The sequence below is a fragment of the Erpetoichthys calabaricus genome, chromosome 18 (assembly GCF_900747795.2).
Source record: "Erpetoichthys calabaricus chromosome 18, fErpCal1.3, whole genome shotgun sequence".
Taxonomy (NCBI): domain Eukaryota; kingdom Metazoa; phylum Chordata; class Cladistia; order Polypteriformes; family Polypteridae; genus Erpetoichthys; species Erpetoichthys calabaricus.
In genome coordinates this window covers 18313984-18330516 of record NC_041411.2, presented here as the reverse complement: position 1 = coordinate 18330516, position 16533 = coordinate 18313984, and the positions used below count along the sequence as shown (strand labels likewise).

Sequence of the window (16533 nt, the reverse complement as noted above, 5' to 3'; positions counted from 1 at the left end):
TCGTCTACAATTGAACTGTTCAAAACAAGACTAAAGACTCATTTGTATTCACTTGCATTCCGTGACCTTCAGTAATACTGATGGTTTCCTCTTTGCGATTATATAACATTACTTCTATTTATTATGTATTTTATTTTATGTTCATATATTTTATTTCTATTTATCCATCCATCCATTTTCCAACCCGCTGAATCCGAACACAGGGTCATGGGGGTCTGCTGGAGCCAATCCCAGCCAACACAGGGCACAAGGCAGGAACCAATCCTGGGCAGGGTGCCAACCCACCGCAGGACACACACAAACACACCCACACACCAAGCACACACTAGGGCCAATTTAGAATCGCCAATCCACCTAACCTGCATATCTTTGGACTGTGGGAGGAAACCGGAGAGCCCGTAGGAAACCCACGCAGACACAGGGAGAACATGGTGGAGTGGTGGCAATCGGAAGGTTGCCGGTTCGAATCCCATAAATGCCAAAAGGGACTCTGTTCTGTTGGGTCCTTCAGCAAGGCCCTTAACCTGCAATTGCTGAGCGCTTTGAGTAGTGAGAAAAGCGCTATATAAATGCAAAGAATTATTATTATTATGCAAACTCCACGCAGGAAGCGAACCCGGGTCTACTAACTGCGAGGCAGCAGCACTACCACTGCGCCACCGTGCTGCCCTATTTCTATTTATGTTTTATGTTAATTTGTTTTGTTTTTCTTTTATTCTATTATTGTAAAGCACTTTGGCCACAGCATTACTATGTTTTAAATGTGCTATATAAATAAATTGACATTGACATTAAAATTTTCTCATACAGAGAATATTTTGAGTCTTTTGAGTGGTACAAATGCTTAAAATGAAACTTGGGTGTTCCATTGTTTTTTTTTTCTTTTATAGTACTTCTGGAAAATGAGCACACCTTTTGATGTGGCTTTTGTATAAGAGGATTGTAGATAATTTTACTATTTTTTTTCCTGAAGTGTAAAGGATCAGAGCTATATGTTCTACATTCTCACAACTTTCTAGCACTATTGCATTCTTTCACACATCTTCCAGCCTTTGCTACATAATTACATACTTGCCACTAAACAGTAAGAGGTTTGGGTTGAAAGCATAACTTTCAATAATTTTTCTTCTCCACCTCCCTCATAGGAAACAATCTATTTTAGTTGGTGCAGATGGTAAACATAAACGTACCATGTTTAATTTGCACATTGTTTGAGCCGGCTAAATTAAAAATATGATCATAGGGAATCTTAACATACAGAAGGCGGAAACAAAACTTGTGCTGTTGCAGAACACAAATTTGCACTCATTCTCACTGCATCAATTTCAATTTGCAAAGTTTATTTATCCTTCTGTTCATTTTCAAACCTCCTATGATACTTCTTATGCCAACTAAACAAATTAAATATTTCCCTACTAATCCTAGTTCAATTTTACAATGCTTTAATGGCCAGTATAATTACATTCTCCATTGTTGTCTGGTTTAGTCTAGCAGAGGCACACTCCAAAAATAAATTACAGCATGTTGTGAGAAAATAATTAGCTATGTTCTTTCATCTGTGACAGACCTGTATAGATCTTGTGTCACTAACCATGTCATAAGGATCACCATGGACTCATCTTACCCAGCTCATCACTTATTCCAAAAACTCCACTCTGGTAAAAGCTTCTACTTAATTAAAACTAAAACTAACAGACACCTCAACAGTTTCTTTCCCAGAGCCATAGCCCTCTTAAACCAATAACTTAGCCTGAGTTCTTTGTATATTCTGTCATATACTGTATGAAAGGTATGCGTGTGCACAGTATACATACATGTATGTGTGTGCATGTGCATATAATTTCACACTTTCACTTGCACATCTCCTTTTTGATTTTACTGTTCTGCAACTTTGCATTAAGTTTTTCCTTTTAACTTATGCCGTTTATGTTATTTGTGTGTGATGTTGTGTTATAAGCAGCTCCAAATCTACCAAGGCAAATTCTTGTACATTAAGTACTGGCAAACAAAATTGGTTCTGATTCTGATTGTCAAGATCAGGATTGCAGAAAACATAGGGAGTAATAGCAGGAACCAGCAATAGTATCTGTTCTTCATAGGGCACACTCACGCACACACCCACTATCACTGTTATAGGGCCAGTTAAGCATCACCAGTTAACCTAAACTGCACATCTTTAGGATGTGTGCAGAAAAACAAGAGTCTGAAGAAAAATCTTTTTGTACATGAAGGACTTGGAATCACACACAGGGCTCTAAAATTATAAAACAACAGTGGGAATCCTTGTGCTGCTTCCTAGCAGATTACTGTTAATTTCCATTAGTTTAATGCAAGATTTTGGAAAGGATACTCAGGTCTCAACCTACATATTATGTATGTAAGTTACCATAATGTTGTAGATACTTATTCTTCTTAATGCATCATTTGCAATACTGCCTGTTGAGGGTTCTGTGCCTTGGAAGCATCTGGTACTTGACAAAAAATAGAAGTATGGTATGTTTTTGTTTTGTATAACAAGGTCATGCTAAAAAAACAGTTATGTTTCAATGATTTTTCTGTTATTCTGCTTTCTTTAAAATATAACTCTATGAATACAAATGCAGGGTTTTTATTTTTATTTTGCAATCTAATTTTAAAGACTATTAGACTCCCAAAGGCAGAAATCTTATTTCCAGCATTTGCTTTCCTTTCTGTGCCAACTCTATGTATTTTTCTTGTATAGATATTTCTTATACTATGAAATATTAATTGATCACATCTGATGTCGGGTATGTTTAGACACAGAGGAAATTTCTATAGTAAAGTAAGCTTAGAATATGGAAAGCACTGCCTATTTATACAGAAGTGAAAGAAAGGTTTGGGATTAGATTCTTTATGGAACTGATAGGTCTAAATTATGTTTAGATCTATAGTAAAATATGTTTCCAATCTATGCAGCTTGTCCAGAAATTAATTTTGCATGTACAGCTTAATTGTTTGTTGACAGATGGTTCTTACAAAAAAAGCTGCAGTGTAAGATTTGTAAAAAAGTTATGTTGAACTATAATTAATAATTCAGTCATTTAAGCTTTAAAATGCATTTTAAGAAAACCATGAGAATAGATAGCTGTTTTTCAAATTCTTTTTACTTTTTCTTTTTTTACATTTGCTATTTTATTCTAGTAGATACCTTATAAAAAGCATCTGTTGCTAGGTAACCGCACATTGGTAGTTCTGTGGTTTCATTAAAAGATTTATTTTTGGTTGCATACTATAGTACAGTATATAGTGTTTATAGTACTTTTTGAGAAAATTTTGTTGTTTTTAAAACTGTTAAAATTTTAAATCATTTTTGACTTTTAAAATATAAAACACATAACTACAAATACATACAAAAAATGGTCAGAAATTGGCATTGTCATATACAAGTGTAACCAGTGCTGGAATGCCTTTTTATGTAATGTCTTTTCTTAAATTGGCATACGTTTCAATTTCTGTATAAAGTACTCTGTCCTTACACTGAAGCTACTGTTGTGTTGCCCTTTTATAAAAGACAAAACAAAGCATGCAAAATACCTATTCAGGTTTTTTTTTTTTTTTTTTATTTTTTTTTTTTAAATGCTGGGCAGTACATTTGACACATAATATAAAAAGGCACCAAAATGGACTTCTTTTAAGAAGCTTCACTTTTGTAAAGAACAATCTACAGAGAACACTTCATAACATCTTTAACTATATCATTTTATAGACTCTCTGACAAGCTTGTAATGCTACATTCTGCTTTAATCTTTGTAATCTAACCCAAGTACCATATATTTCCCAGTTTGCATAAATATTAGAAGTAATACTTGAGATATATATAGGATGAGAACCTAAGAAATTAATTTTATTTTTTTTCTTATTAACGTATTTTCCCTAGCATATTTAAGAACAATATATACACCTGGATCACACCATGTTTTAGCATTTCAACCTTAATTACAACATAACCTGTAATTTCTTGGCTAATGCCAAAGTGACTTAAAACTAAGAAGTGAATGATAAAATGTCCGTGTATCTTAAATTCAATTGGATCACTTGTGGTTTCACTGATATATACACAGTTACACAGTCAATCAATAATGGAGATTAAATGGGCAACCACAAGCTTTACAGGGAAATGCTTTAGAGTGTAAGCCATTTATTGATTTATTTTATTTGAAACCCACTATTCACACATCAGTAGGCTGGAAATCTGGAGCCTATGCTGGTCACATTGGGTGCAGGCCAGGAACTAACCCTGATGAGATGCCACCTCATAGTAGGGTACACTTATGTACACTCACACATACTTATGGTCCAATCTGCAGTCTCCACTTAACCTAACATGTACATTTTTTTAGAATGTGTTAAAATTCTGGATTGTTCAAGGACACCCAATAGTGATACAACTTGGGCCTCTTGAATGGCATGATACAACTGCTAAGCAATAATTTTCAGCTGCCTTGGAAAGATTTTAAATACTTATCGGCATGTGGAAATGTATTAAACTTTGTTTCATTTTTTATGTTTTAAAATAGGATGCTCCGCCTCCTGTTCGCTTTGCTTGCCATCCCCCTTATGTGGTAGTCATTTCCCGGATCTGCCGCTTATGACGAATTGTGTGTGCTTTTTGGATAATCACGAAGATCAACTCTGTTTTTGATATCTCCGTCTTTCAAAACTATTATTGCTGACAATTCATCACATGTTGGTTTATTATATATATGCGAGCGTGATCTTTGTCCGTGTTTTTCAGATAAATTTTGTGTAAAGTAAGATACTTTTGGATGTATGGATTTGTATCCATTATTGGCTGTGGAATTTCTAATACATCCCATCGTTTAACTCTTTCGCTTCTCTGTGTGGTTTTCTTTGAAATTAACTTATAGTAGCTTTAATTGTTGCGAGACCACAGATTCTCATAGTGTATGGTCTTGAATTGTGTAAATCTACATTTTGAGCACTGAATGATGTGCACGCAAACAGATTATTGTAGATTCTGATATTTTGCCTTTAGTGTTTGTGGATTTCACTCTCGCCAAATAACAAATCTTTTATTTCTTGTGGACATGCCTCTTCATTGGGAAGAAACACTACTTTTCCCCCAATAGCAACACGAATTAGACGATGTACAAGTCTCCAACTTAAACTTTAAAGCCGACCAGTATCTACATACTTCTGTCATATCATCTATGTCCATATATTCGATCTTTGTCTTCTACTGTCTTTTCTTCTTCTACTGTTTGTCTTTTATTTCTGCCCCCACTTGGACCTGTTAGGTTTTCAATTCATCTCTTGGCACAAAGTCTCGTCTTGCTGGTCTTGAAATTATCTCTCTGAAAATGTCTCGTCTTGTCTCTCTGAAAAAGTCTTGTCTCGTCCCAAAATTTTTTTATATAATAGACAGATAATAATGGCAATAATTTCACTTGTATGTTAATATTAGACTGGCAAAAGTCATTTAATGTCTTCAGATGTACATCAGGATGTGTATTTTATATACTGAATTATGTAATATATTATGTTTTCAGTTTGATAATACAATTATTATGCCAAGTTTTATGAGACGTATTTTCCAGGTTTTCATTTTTGAAAGTAAAGTGAAAGTATACTATTATATTTTAGTTTAAAAATGTAGCACTATTTTCTCAAATCCTTTTAACCCATTTCATGGTTGCAGAAATCTGGAGCCTACTCTAGCAAAATCAGGTAGAGGGTAGAAATCAATTCTGGCGTGGGCACCAGTTCATGACAGAGTCTGCCTACATATACTGTATAACCACATTCTAAATCGCACAAGGTCAACTTAGAATTGGCAACCAACCCAACACCCTTGTATTTGGTGGGTTAGGATACAGAATACTTGGAGAATAACCCTATGAAAACTGCACACAGAGAGCAACCAAATGTAGGATTTGAATCTAGGTGTCCGTGGGCTAACAACTGCAGGGTCTTGCTGTGCCTGAATGCCATAACCGTCACAAAGTAAACTCTTTTTTTTTTTTGTGTGTATGTAGGTGATTCTGGTGGCTTGGTTAGGTGCCTCACTTATTTTGTTACCCATGCATTTTTCTAGGTAATGGAGTATCTTCCTGGTGGAGATCTTCTGTCATTACTAAACCGATATGATGACCAGTTTGATGAAAACATGGCTCAGTTTTACTTGGCTGAGCTTGTCTTGGCAATTCACAGTGTTCATCAGATGGGGTTTGTACACAGGTCAGTCATTTGTTTATATTTTTGGATGCTACATTGTGATAGCTCTTAAATCAAATATACTATCAAATCTGCACAAGACATGATTTTTCAATTTTAAGTAAAAGTATTTCCATGTGTGGGTTTTTTTTTTTTTTTTTTAGAACTGCCTGTTATGGGAGTTTAAAAACCTATAACAGCAGAGTTTAGTGCAGTTCTGTAAAAATATGCTAGTAATTTCAAGGCATACTAATGTACGCATGCATGAACACATTTTTGCTCATAGTTGGCTAATTATAGTGTGCAATAAACTAAAATGCACATCTTCGAGATGTGCGTGGAGACCAGTTAAAACTCCTACAAACACATTTCAGACAATGAACTAAATGGAAATGAGATAAGCTCTATGGATCTACAGTCATGTGCATATGTAGACATATCAAGATTTGATCTTCATTTAAAGAGTATCTTTAGATTAAGGGATATAATGCAACAAATTTCATGCAGCATTTACATTTTGCAATTCATTTTATAATTGAACTAAATATAAATGGAAATTTAACATATGGAAATAGTAAGTACTCACCTCCATTTAGCACTACCTCAAATATCAAAATTAGATACCCATCAAGTTCAGCCTGAGAGCAGAATGCAAGATGCTGAAAGAAGTCACTTATATCTTTTTTTAAAAAAGACATTTAAATGAAGATCAAATCTCATGTCCAAATAGGTTTAAAAAAAAAAAAAAAAAAAGGAAAAAAATCATGGAGTGTATGGCACAATCGGTAGTTACAAAATTCATCTACTAAAATTTTAGATACCTCCCTGCATTTTATTTGCAGAAAACTTGATGAATGTCAAAAAACAGCTGAATTAAAAAATAATCTAAGTATTATTGAATTAATCATCTCTTGCTTCTTGCATTATTATTACCTGACCTGTTATTGCACATACTCAAAATAAAAAAATTGCTTCCATTTGATCAATTATGCCATTCTATTGTTCAGTGCATAAAGTCTAAAAATGTGTTAAATGTAAGAATGTCTTTTTAATCCTTTTTTTTTTTTTTTTTTTTTTTTTAACCGGTTTAGAGATATTAAGCCAGAAAATGTGCTGATTGACCGGACTGGACATATTAAGCTTGCAGATTATGGCTCTGCAGCTAAATTTGGAATAAATAAAATGGTAATGAAAGTATTTTATTACTAAGAAATAAACAAAAAGAAAAAAAATTCTAGGCTTGTAAGGGACAGGTGGCAAGAGTATTCTGGATAGCCTATTTGGATTGTGAAACATTTGCTTTTTTTCTCCTTCAGTTTCTAATTGATATAAAAAGCACAAACTATTTTGATTTCCACTAATGGTTTTCAGAATTTACTTATCTATCTTGTAAATTTGTTTTTTTTGCTGAAAGAAGAGTTTTGTGTATGTGTGCTTTTACTTCCACAGAGCTCAATGGTAGGTATTTGATTGTTTAACACCTCCTGTGTAAATAAGATTTGAGTTTAGGTTTGAGACTCCCTTCTAAATTTATTTTTATTGTTGTTGTTGTTGTTATTATTATTGTTAACAACTAATGTTTTGATTAAAATTTTAAAAATTAGTAAGTGCCAGTATCTTGAGTCCAGGTAAATCAGTAGATTTAATTATGCTTAGTTCCAAATTGTGAAATAAATGTGAAACTATCAATATCTGCAGTCCATTGTTATACAAAAATATCCAATAATGATATATAATATAAATATTTCAATATGAAATTATCATTTGAAATACAGCTGCTTTAATAGATTTGTTTATATGCAATACATCTGTTTAGGTTTTAGAGCAGGCTTATGGCATATCAATATCTTAATTTTTTTTTAAACTCCTCTAATGATTGTAAATCTTTCTTGGTCTTCTTGATTTATGAAATAGTGGAGAAAATAAACTGTGGTAGTTAATCATCTGGGACTTCTTACCCCCCACACATTTTTACAGGTTACTGCAAAATTACCAGTTGGTACTCCTGATTTTATGGCTCCAGAAGTACTGAATTCAATAAATGGAGATACTAGGACATCGTATGGTGTTGAATGTGATTGGTGGTCTCTTGGAATTATTGCTTATGAAATGGTGTATAGAAAATCACCTTTTACTGAAGGAACTACAGCTAAGACAATAAATAATATAATTAATTTCCAGGTATGTTAATTTAACTTACTGTACAGTTATTTTTGTGAATGTGCTATACAAGTATTGTGAAGAGACACTCTAGACTATATGTTTTACAACTGTTATGTACTAGAGGATTCTGTCCAATTTAATTAAGTACATTATTTAGTTCATTCCTTATTTTTACCACGGTCTCTTCTATTGGCCTCTTGAAAAGTACGGATTCATTTCAAAAATGAAGTATTAAAAGTTATTTTGTTCCAGCATCCCACTAACCCCTGTTTAACTAAATGCTTTTTGGTTTGTTCTTAGAGTTATAATAGTAGGTGACTATATACTACTGAATTATTAGTTCACAAATGGTTTGGAGACAATATGTCAGTACTTCATTTTTTGTGTAAGAAAAGATATGATTCCAAAAGGTTCTTGCATCCAGGCTTAAACTGAAATTTAAAACCAAAGTAAGAAAGTATCTTTTTCATTACAAATATGTTACCATGACATACTTGAGATATTCCCTCAGAAATTACATTGTTGTAGAGATACGTTTTCGCTGTTCAGGTGTGGCTAACACTAGGTGCTCTCTTTTGTTCCTATGCTAAAAAATCAGATTTATGTGTGTACTAGTATTCAAATGCTTTGCACCTCTGTCAGATTATCTTATTTGGGCTTCCACAATTATAGTCTTTATATTGTTTTATCTTTAAATTTTAATGTTTTAAGTTGTTTACCTTGGTCCTGTAATTAGTGTTATCAGAGGAGGCTTCTTATTAATTCAGGTGTCCATAGTATAATTCAGTACTTCTTACTATGAAGCATGTCTTCCGTGCTCACTGATCAATGATTTGGTAGTAATGATTGAAGATGTTGATCTCCAGTGCTTTCGTCTGTAAGCCATATTGATTGTGTTCACAGTCTCTCTGTTTCACTCAGTGATTTTTGACAGCACATGGCTTAGTACTTTATACACACAAATATATTGTATGTATTATTTATTAATATTTTTCCAACTGCACTGAGCCATACAAAACAGGGCAACTAACAGGTAATGTGTGGAACCCCAGTTTGTAGAAGTGGCTGTCAAATGGCTTTCTATTCCCACTGTCCTAAGATCTGTGGCAGAAACAGTGAACTCCTCAGACACCTAGGTGCACACCAATAATTTGAGATGGGTGTCATTCTTGTTTTTATTGACCACTGAGAAAGAGGCATGTTTAGGTGGACAAGTAAAAAGTGTGTTTTTTTTTTTTTTTTTTTTGTTTTTTTTGAAGTTGCCATACTGCTGTGTTTACTTTATTCTTATTTTTTTGGTATTTGGTACACTGTATTAATCCCTGAAGGGAATTTATACTATATATTAATTTTGTAAAGTGATCATGATGCCACAGTGGTTACTGCTATTGCCTATTGGTCCCAGTTTACTGAGATCATTTCCAAGTCCTGGAAATATATGTACCATATTTTATTTTCTCTCCATAACCAAGTTTCTTCCTTCATAACAAATGTTTTGTCTGTTAGGGTTAACTGGCATATGTTACTTTGTGTTTATTTTGGATAGACGTAGGTTAAGTTAATTTGGTCACTCTGACTTGAAAAGATATGAATGGATGTAATACAATGCATTCAGACCTTGTTCTTGCTTTCTCTTATCACTAGTACAGGCAGTAGCTCTCTTTAACCCTGGCCAAAAAAACAGGTATTATGAGTGCTCAGTAGTATTCTTTTAAAACGTTTTATAGACCTAGCCAACATTTATTTTACTTGGTGTAATTCTACAGAGATTCCTGAAATTTTCTGATGAGCCAAAAGTCAGCACTGAGTTTATGGATTTGATGCAGAGCCTTCTGTGCGGCATTAACGAGAGACTGGCGTATGAAGGTCTCTGCTGCCATGCCTTCTTTGCCTCTGTGGACTGGAACAACATTCGACAGTGTAAGTTTACATCTATGAAATGATATAATGTGGCTTTACAACTATTTAAGGTTGTAGTAAAATATATGGTATAATAGGGTCTGTTATATTTTTGCATTCTTTAGTTGAATGTAATACTGTATTTCCATTGCATTGTACAGCTCTTGCATCATCTGTCTGTTCTATACTACAACAAACCCTAAGTACAGCTTCACTCCTACAAAAGCTAGTGTTTAGTGATAAAGAATTTCCTTAAATTTTAAAGTAAATATAGCATGTCCATCTTCGTCTTTATGTTTCTTCACGTTATTATTTTTTAAATTTTTTTTTAGTGTTTAGTGTAGGTTCACAAATATTAGTCTTAAATAATACACGTTTATATCCGTATGGCTGTTAATTGCTGCTTTAATTAAGAATTTGCAGTTTGCCATTGTATGTGTTAATGTATATTACTTTGTTTATTCTGTATTAGTTTACTATTGGAAAGTAAGGTTATTTTTGATTTCATTCATCTATCCGTCCACTAATATTTTGAGAAATGTTTTAACAGAATAAAGGGAATACAGTATACAGTAGTTTGAAATAAACGTATAGCTTCCTGTACTACAAAAATGTTTTAGAATTGTATCTTATTTTGGAGGTATTTCTTGTAATTTCATTTCTAGTACCCAGTTTTCTAGAGTGCAGTCTCTATTTAGAACAGCAGGATTAATAATAAATAGGCCTACTTTCTTATTTGTCCTTCAGCAAGGTATAATTCCATTCTGCAGACCTAAGCTACTTTTGCTAAGTGGCCCCAAGCTATGCACTACAATTTGTTTTTTCTATAGCCCCTCCAGTTTTTGACACTATTGTAGAAAATAGCTGTATGAGTTGAACCTTATGTTTTATTCTCAAAACTTATTATTGAAATAAGAAATGTTGTGTATACCAAATCCTAACTGTAAGCAGTTTTTAGTGTTAATGAATTTGGACATTTACCCATAAATGAACACATTTAAAAAGAAAAATGTTAAGTTTAGTTGGTACTTCTTTTGCAGATTGTAAGTGAATGTCACATTTTTCTGAGGATAGAGTGTAAGATGTTATTGAGCATAGCATATTTTATAATATAAATATGTCCTAGTAAAATGCTGTCAATTAGGTCAGTTCAATTTAAAAATAGGAAACAATTAATACTTATTAAACTTCTTTGACACACATAGAGTAGCAGTTGTGTTTGTATTGAATCCAAGAGTCTTGCGATTCCAGAAGTTTGCTATTGAATGGTTTCATGCAGTTGACACATTAGAGAATTGCAGCATTGATCCACGTTCAGTGTTTGAAGTATTTCTGAAAATGTTTGAATATATGGTGTCTTTGTTTTGGTTTAACCATGATATTAAAGAAATAACATGAAAAAAAATGTATAAATTATTTTGCATAAATTGTATATAGTATATACTGTATAATATGCTGTCTTATAATTGAAATGACATTGATTTAATTTTGTATGCATTTGAGTATTATATAAGTATGTGATATAATGTGGCCAGCAGGGCGCATTTTAGAGCCCCAAACCCTTGACAAAACCACACTACAAACAAATTTTGGGTTCAAGTGATGTTTATTTAAAAAAATACCTTTTTATAAGAGATTTTTTTTTGTCCATAATCAAGACTTCTTTTCTTTCATCTCTACTTCTCCCATGCAAGCTTTGTTTTCCTCCTACTCTCCTGACTCTGACTCTGTGTGTGAAGCAACGTAACTCCTTTTATGTCAGTCCTGGGAATACTTCTGGAGTCATGACATTGCATGGAGAAAGCACTTCTGGCTCAGGAAGAGTTTTCTTTAAATTAGGGATATCTATTCTCAGTAGCTCCCTCTATAGGCACACATAGCGCCCGGCTGAGCCACCCAACTGGACTGCAATTCCTACATTGCCCCATAGGTGTGCATATGGGTGATTTCACCCCCGTCATTCCACTATGTTGCGTTACCTGGGAAAGGGGAAAATAGCCATCCACTTGCATTCACCCTCCATTATATGGGCCTTCTGACCAGGCAAGGGCTTGTCCATCCCTGCCTTCTGTTTCACTCACTCACTCTCTCTCTCATATATGTCTATCCCTACATATGCATTCCTTGTAAAATATATGCCATTTTTAAATGTAGTAAAAGTACTGTATTCCATAATATATGCAAATATATATAAATATTAGTATTAATAATGTTTATATATTTCTCACATAAGGTTTGGGTTTGTTTGTTTATGTAAATCTGCATGAATTATTTGTTTTGTATATGTATATAAAATTTCCTTTATGTAAATTGCCATAAGTACTTTTTATGGCAAAGTGGAGACTGTGGAAGATTGTGGGTTCGCTTCCCGGTTCCTCCCTGTGTGGATAGCGCTTTGAGTACTGAGAAAAAGCGCTATATAAATGTAATGAATTATTATTATTATTACATTTTGAGCAATCGGTTTTTGTTTCCTGCATGTGTTGCTAGATAATATATTCTTTCAAGTCTGCTCTACAGTACTGGAAATCCTGATACATAGAAAACCTTTATTCAGAATTCATTAGTGGTCAGTAGCTACCAGGTGGTTTCAGCTGCTTGTTGTCTTGACAGCAGCTGTATCTGAGCAGCTACTGATCTTCCCACCATAGCCTGATTTCTGTTAATGAGGCTTGCACTGTAATAAACAGCAGTACACGGGCTGCCTAGACCATGATGCTTTGTGCTGAATTTTCTGTCGTCTTTAGCTGCTGAACACAAAAAGGGTTAATCACTAGAAGCTGTAACATGATTTGACAGCCTATTGAATACCAGTCTCCAGCAGGGTCTCAGCTGGTGTGATTAGACTGAAAGCCTGCAGTGAGAAAACCACACAGCTCTGCATCCACTGCTTCTCACTTCTATTTCTAGCTGTTCCTCCATTTGTTCCTACGCTGCACGCCGAAGATGACACCTCAAATTTTGATGAACCCCAGAAAACCACCAAGACTGTGGCTCCCCTTGGACAGATACACAGAACAGGCTTTTTGGGGGAGGATTTGCCCTTTGTAGGGTTTTCTTTCAACAAGGCTTTGACAACTCTCACACGATCTGAGTAAGTAGCTGATGAAACCTTGGCCAGCCCTTAACTTGCAGCACAAGAAGAGACCTGATACCTAATACACCATAGGATGATGGCGATCTTCTGTCAGGTAATTAAACCATCACTGCAGAGCTTCTTGGTGCTTATGCAGATGTATAGTCGGTCACAGACTTGAATAATAAATGGAATTCTGGCAAGTGTTTATTTTCTGTTTAGGAAAAGGATGATAAAATGGCTTGCCATTGTGTAATAAAGGCAGTGTTGTGGGTTTTTTTTTTTTTTTTTTTTGTAGCAGTGATTCATACAGCATGAGATCTGCATGCTGCAGATTACCTAAAGAAACACGGTATACATTTTAAAGGTTGCTTGAATTGAATTATGCTATCTACCTTAGTTGTATATTTTTATGCTTATACCTTTTTCTGTTTAAGAAATATACATATAAGGATATCATGAATTCATAATCCTTGGACAGTCTTACTGTTTACATGGCACAATATTTTATGTGCATGTATGTGCAAGTGTTTCATCAATTTAATAACTGAAAAATGTACATCTTGCAAATGTTTTTGTGGCTCTTGCTTTAATTGAAGAGGCTAAATAAGCAAATTTGTATAAAATAAGGAAAGGAGATCCTTGACAGAGTACATCTTCCAGACAGTGCGGCATGCTTTAAACATGAAATAGAAATTTTTTTGTAACATTTAGCTTTCAGTATGATTTACAGTAAGTATAGGTAACTTTGGTGTAATATTGTATTAATACATAAATTGTCTTAATGAGTATCTTACTGTAGTGATAATATCACTGTCTTTATTTTTTTCCTTTCTATGATAAATGAACATTTGATTACTGAGTTCAGATCTATTCTAATATCTTAGTAAATTACTATGTTGATTGTCCACCTGGATTTATAATTATTATTATTATGTTTTCATTAATGGTATTTAAGAATGTACACAATTTTCGCTGGTTATTCTGGTTTGCATAAAAGAGCTTTTGCCTTGTTGGTTATATTTGAGTTATTTATAGTAACAGCCATTACAGAGTGTCTAATTATGTGCCATATTTGCCTAAAATTACTTCAATTACAGATTTATGTACTAGTTTGTGGTTGTTCGCTAATCAAAATTTGCCTTTTAATGTTTCCAAGATTTTATAATATTTATAGTGCTTCGTCTTATATTTTAAAGGGAACTCTTTCTTGTTTGCTTCTTGTTTTAAAAATTCAGTCGCTGATTGTGGAAATGAACTCCAACTGTGTTTTCTATATTGATGGTATCTTTGGGAGATGAAAGAAGTGCATTGGGCTTAAGATGCCCAGTCTAGGTGCTCAAGGCAAATGTCCTGACTATTATATTCAGCTGCTCTTAGTGCCATGTTTTGTGATTTTTAAAATCCTTAAACAGACTGTCCAGTTTATGTGTTCCTTATATAAGATAATCTATTACTTTTTGTTGAGAGTTTAGTTAACATGTTTTGCAATGAGGATTCAGCAAGGAGGGTCTACTGGCAGATATTCATAAACATATACAGTAGAATTCAGTCAGATCGTGGTCTCCTTAATAATGTGTTATGGGAACTGTAGATCCTTTATGAAACAGAGTTGCATCAGTAATGCTAATGATATACAAATCACAGTTACCTTTACAAGAAACATTTTGATGGACATGAACTGAAAATTTAGCAAAACATGGTTTGCTCTAAATGCTTTTGTGTTTACTTAAGTGTTTTCTGTTGGACCCAAGCCAAATGTGTTTTGGCTGGGGAAACTAACACCCTTAATGTTGTCACCTGCCTGACACAAGGAGCAATGTTTGCCACTTGAGCTGGATTTTAAACTTCAGATCATCTAAGAAGTTGTATCTCTTTCTGTAGTGCTCTGAGCACTTATACCTTTATATTGAAATCATCGAGGCATAAGTAGCTTAGTTTTTAATGGCTAATTGTTTATATTCCGTGTAAAAAGGAATGTAGAGAAGGGCTAACTTTTCAAAATGGGATCATCTAAATTGTTAATATGACAACTTAAGTTCCCTGGATCTAAAGTTCATATGTAATTCTAATAACTCGGTTGTCTTGCTGTTTAGTATTTGGTGAGGCATTACTCAAACAGAAGAAATAGCCTTTGAGCAGCTGTCACTCTTCTTTATTCTGTCTCTTTTCTTGAATGGGCAAACATGCTGTAGTTCAGTTTAACATTTTCTTTTAGAAGTCTACATTGGGATATCATTGGATGACAATGGTAGACATCATTATGAAGCCATTTCAAGTTTTGATTTACAAAATGGATGTCTTATTAGTTAATGTTTGTTAAGCATTCCAAAACTTGCATAACACATAGAAAACAAAAATGAAAAATATATTTGCATTTAGTGTTGCAGTGAAATGTAACCAAAGGGGTTTCTGGTATCTGTCAATTGAATTAGCCTGTTTGTTTTCTCATTTTCTTTTCAAATTTTAGCCTGAGGGGTTGTGTGTGTGTGAGCACGCATGCTTGTGTTATATATTTTTTTCGCCATGTCATATTCTCTTGTGACATTTGACATGCATGCTAAGAAATGTACTGTGAGAAGCAGTGGCTAAACTCTTTGCCTAGAATTCTGCACTTATCAAATCTCTTTATTTTTCTTATGATTTCCTGAAATGTATTTAGCTGTAATTTTTTGTTAAACATATATTTGGAATTGAGAGAAGAAGTTAAACTGAGAGTAACCTAATTGGTAAACGGTCCATTGCCTTATTAAATGTTGGCCTCTAACATAAGCAGACTTTTTTGTTAAAATAATTAACACTGAGTTCAATTTGGGTGCAGTACTTTGGACCTGTCTGTGATCTACCAACTACAAATGTGTTTTCAGGGTATAAAAGTAAATCCCACCAGCCATAAGATAATTCATAAGCAATAATAAGCAATCTTGTACTAATGTAACATAACAGAAAAGTAAAAATATGCAAATATGCTCTTCTTCATGTAGTTTGAAGCTATGCAGAACAATTAACTACTTTTTTTAAGTAAACCATCATTTTAAACTTTGCTTGAAGATTTTTTTTTTTATTTTTTTTTTCCCTGTATGGTCAACAAATCTGATTTGACCCCTAGGCAAATGTATCCTCACATTCTGGCTAGGCTTTGCGAAAATGTTTGAACAGAAGAAAGAATAGCTATGGACAGCCTTCCTCCTTTTGTGATT

At 33.8% G+C, this 16533-nt stretch overlaps 1 protein-coding gene across 8 annotated transcripts in view; it reads left to right on the top strand.

Moving 5' to 3' along the window:
• The window catches only part of cita (citron rho-interacting serine/threonine kinase a), a 60863-nt gene that overhangs the window by 6280 nt on the left and 38050 nt on the right, over positions 1-16533 (top strand). For 5 of the 8 annotated variants that reach the window (XM_051921589.1, XM_051921590.1, XM_051921588.1 and 2 more), the window contains exons 6-10: positions 6077-6219; positions 7287-7380; positions 8173-8376; positions 10125-10278; positions 13168-13351. In XM_051921589.1, coding sequence (XP_051777549.1) covers positions 6077-6219; positions 7287-7380; positions 8173-8376; positions 10125-10278; positions 13168-13351 — 779 coding nt within the window. Of the gene's footprint in view, positions 1-6076; positions 6220-7286; positions 7381-8172; positions 8377-10124; positions 10279-12982; positions 13449-16533 lie in introns of those variants that run through there. The other 3 variants (XM_051921594.1, XM_051921593.1, XM_051921592.1) reach the window with 3 other exon arrangements.